General features: G+C 35.3%; 1 protein-coding gene across 1 annotated transcript; it reads left to right on the top strand.

Annotated features, from left to right (window-relative positions):
* Positions 1 to 269: 269 nt before the first annotated feature.
* LOC124281315 (COX assembly mitochondrial protein 2 homolog) lies at positions 270 to 2950 on the top strand. The gene is made up of 3 exons (XM_046717337.1): positions 270 to 354; positions 2195 to 2265; positions 2714 to 2950. The coding sequence occupies exons 1-3, from the start codon at positions 273 to 275 to the stop codon at positions 2789 to 2791; spliced, it is 231 nt and encodes a 76-aa protein (XP_046573293.1). The 5' UTR covers positions 270 to 272; the 3' UTR covers positions 2792 to 2950.
* Positions 2951 to 3757: the final 807 nt, after the last annotated feature.

Genomic DNA, 3757 nt, shown 5'->3' with positions numbered 1-3757 from the left:
GACCTATTCAATGCAGGAGTACTCATTACAAATTAACTAAATGCCCAATTTACAAACTTTTGGAATAAATAATTTGATTAAAAGTTGCCAGTTGTTAAGTAAACTTTTAGATGAACTAGTATTTGCCAGTTGACATGTCCATCAAGTTTGACAGTGATGCTATGGAGCAGATTTAATTGGCCATCATGTGGCCTTATATACCTAGTTTCTAACAAGTTATATCCCTATTTTGAATAACAATTTTATTTCAGGAGGAACCAGTAATTCTTACAATGCATCCTGATCTTTCCGGCCATCTTCATTCTGCTGAATGTAATGAAATTATTAATGCATTCCAGCAGTGTCATAATCGATGTAAGTAGGATTATTTTTTAATTGAATAGTTTTGATTCATGGTTCACCCATTCTGTACATATCCTACATCATATAGATATTAGCCTGCTAGATCAGGACTACTAAGAGGACTATAAAGATTAGTCATTTTCTCCAAGAATTGAGTCCAATGTACACCTTTCATCTGATGGGCTTTGGACTTGTCTTAGATTGTAACATTTCACTGTACACCATACTGTGCCATGATAACAGTATCCTGTAAGTCATGTACATGGCTGACAAATACAATTGAACAGATAATTTCATAATTCTGCTTTTTTCTAGTTATATAAGAAATAGGTCTAAAAACCACTGTTTATGTATTGATTCAAATCAGCTAAGTTTGTTCCAATTCAAGTGACTATTCATTTTGTTTTAATGATTGATATGTTATCTTAAACTGAGTTTTCAGACATTGTATTGTTTATTGTATCACAACCTGTCAAGATGTTACAGCCCAACACCTGTCTAAGTGCACTTTGATACAGAGTAATATTAATAAATTGTAATTTTGTTTGTATTTGGATGTATCTGTAACAGTGATGTGTGATGTAAAGCTAAACCTTTAAAGGCTTGATTTGTTTTCTACCTAAAGTTGGATTAGAACTGCTAGCCTGCTAGATCAGGACTACTAAGAGGACTATAAAGATTAGTCATTTTCTCCAAGAATTGAGTCCAATGTACACCTTTCATCTGATGGGCTTTGGACTAGTTTGATTTAGCCCATGTCTTAGATTGTAACATTTCACTGTACACCATACTGTGCCATGATAACAGTATCCTGTAAGTCATGTATACAAGGCATGTACATGGCTGACAAATACAATTGAACAGATAATTTCATAATTCTGCTTTTTCTAGTTATATAAGAAATAGGTCTAAAACCACTGTTTATGTATTGATTCAAATCAGCTAAGTTTGTTCCAATTGGGTGACTATTCATTTTGTTTAATGATTGATATGTTATCTTAAACTATCAATCTGAGAGTTTTCAGACATTGTATTGTTTATTGTATCACAACCTGTCAAGATGTTACAGCCCAACACCTGTCTAAGTGCACTTTGATACAGAGTAATATTAATAAATTGTAATTTTGTTTTGTATTTGGATTTATCTGTATCTGTAACAGTGATGTGTGATGTAAAGCTAAACCTTTAAAGGCTTGATTTGTTTTCTACCTAAAAGTTGGATTAGAACTGTAATTCATACTTCAGTGCCTCTCACATATGTAATTAAAATGCAAGGATTTTATAAAAGCAATGTTTGAGCATATGTGTATTTAGATCCTCAGTAAAGACTTTTCTTTCAATTCAGATTAACAGCCCACTCTTTACATGGGAACTTGCTCAATATATTTACGTAGCAAGTAAAATATCTGCATGTCACTCCGAAAACCTGGGTTTATTTCCCACATGGGTACAATGTGTAAAGCCCATTTCTGGTGCCCTCTGCTGTGATATTGCTGGAACATTGCTAAAACTTAAAAGCTGTGTAAAATCAGATCACTCACTAACTAACACAACCTCACGAACAACAAAGTCTCTGTTTACTTTTGTAGGTAAACATGCTGTGATTTAAGTTTATAGAGCTATGATACCTATTGATTTATCTGCGCTTAATTAACTTGGAAACTCATGGTGCATGTTTGGTACCATTTCATCAAGCTTAGTTGAATCTGCATATAGCTCGAGCTGCATCAGTACCTTTATCTCCAAAATGAATAACATTCTGAAGCAGTGGCAACAGCAGGACAATGATTTTAAATCAAACTTAAATTATATGACAATGCTGGGGCTAACTTTCTCTGCAAACTGTTTTCAGCATCCAGTTCAGAATTCATGGGATACTGCAATGATCTGGATAGAGCACTGACCAGGTGCTTAAAGGCAGAGGTAAGAAGCCGCAATAAATCTAATCACAAGAAGAATTATTTATTAAGAGTAGTAAGATTCAAGATTATCTTCAGTCTCCATGAGGACCAGCAAGGCAAACACTTATCTCACTAGGCCACTGCTTATTTCAGTATATAGGCTTCGGTCTCATAGGAAGAAACTATATTTTTGAATGATAGGAAAGCTAGTCCAACCTTGTTTTACAATGCTCTTGCTGTAGGGGACTTTGTTTAACCCTGATGATAACTAAACTCATGACTATACTCAAGCGTTTGAGAACATTGTAGGTTACAGATTGCTTAATTCCCATTTTATAATCACCTACAAATTAATAAGATCTTTGATTTCCTGATTGTTTGGAAACTGACAGCGTCATTTCGAACTAACTGTTTCATTTGCAAATGTTACTAATGATTTGGTTTATATTTAATTGCACATTTAATTTCAGAGGAAAAAGAAACAAGAAGCAAACTTTGCTAAATCAAGAGGTTTCCAGAGGCTCTCAACAGAAGACGGAACAATCTGAGTAGAATCAGGGAAACTACTCTCTTATGGACTTGTATATTCTGTAACCCTCACCAGTCTGAAATGTGAAGGGGTGTTCAGGAGGTGTATGATATAGTGCATGTCCTACATTCACAGACTTGTGGGTTGTGTTATACATGGGAGTACTTGTTAAATGTGAGAAGAGACATGAGGTGCCACATTTGCTGTGCAGAGTTGTGTCCCTTAGTCATGCTAGGATCAGGTAGTCATCCAGATTTCCTCACGCTTGCACCACATCACCCATGACCAAAGCCATTACTAGGATGTGTTAGGTGGTTTATGTCCATTGATTCAATTATATTTCTAATTGTAATTAACCAGGTTTTGTGCGTGTGGAGTCATGAACATATACCTACCTCACGTTGGCCTTTCCTCGGATATTTCCCCAGATTTTCAAAATCACTGGTCAGTGTGTAATTCAAAATCACTATAAGAATACTAGTATATGCAGGGTGGAAATAACCCATTGCCCGGCCCGAGTCCAGTGTTTTTCTGTCGGCAAGCATATTTGTATATCACACTGTACCGGTGTCCAGTTGACTATCCAATGAATTATGTTATTTAAAAAATCAACAAGATCAGTATAGTGGAAAAATTATATCAGATGTAGTTTTACTTGTGCCACTCCAGAGTACACTACCCTGATATAACCATGTAACTTAATCTTTATCTTGTAGAAAAATGTAAAGATGATTTAAGGTGCGTCTCTGTACATTGTAACCATTTACATGTTTTAACCATAAGACTTGTCAGGAGGACATGCTTCATGTCACATGATGAATGAATGAAAACCAAGATGTACACCTAGTCTCAAATAATGAACATATAGTGCTTCTTGTCCAGCATCCCAAATCATGATAATAGAAACACTCTTCCTGAAGACAATGCATCTTCTGATCCAGACTCCTTTGAATGATACAGTCTAGTTGGATAGAGAGGACGCCAT

This window comes from Haliotis rubra, unplaced genomic scaffold (genome assembly GCF_003918875.1).
Source record: "Haliotis rubra isolate DU_JTF1 unplaced genomic scaffold, ASM391887v1 Scf282, whole genome shotgun sequence".
Taxonomy (NCBI): domain Eukaryota; kingdom Metazoa; phylum Mollusca; class Gastropoda; order Lepetellida; family Haliotidae; genus Haliotis; species Haliotis rubra.
The sequence above is the reverse complement of the archived record's forward strand: the minus strand, read 5'-3'. Positions and strand labels throughout refer to the sequence as shown.

Bases quoted from the DNA above. Each gene is read 5' to 3' on its own strand.
- LOC124281315 (XM_046717337.1), top strand. From the start codon at position 273: ATGCATCCTGATCTTTCCGGCCATCTTCATTCTGCTGAATGTAATGAA. The intron at 355-2,194 runs GTAAGTAGGATT...AACTGTTTTCAG, and splicing joins CCAGCAGTGTCATAATCGAT to CATCCAGTTCAGAATTCATG. The intron at 2,266-2,713 runs GTAAGAAGCCGC...ATTTAATTTCAG, and splicing joins CCAGGTGCTTAAAGGCAGAG to AGGAAAAAGAAACAAGAAGC.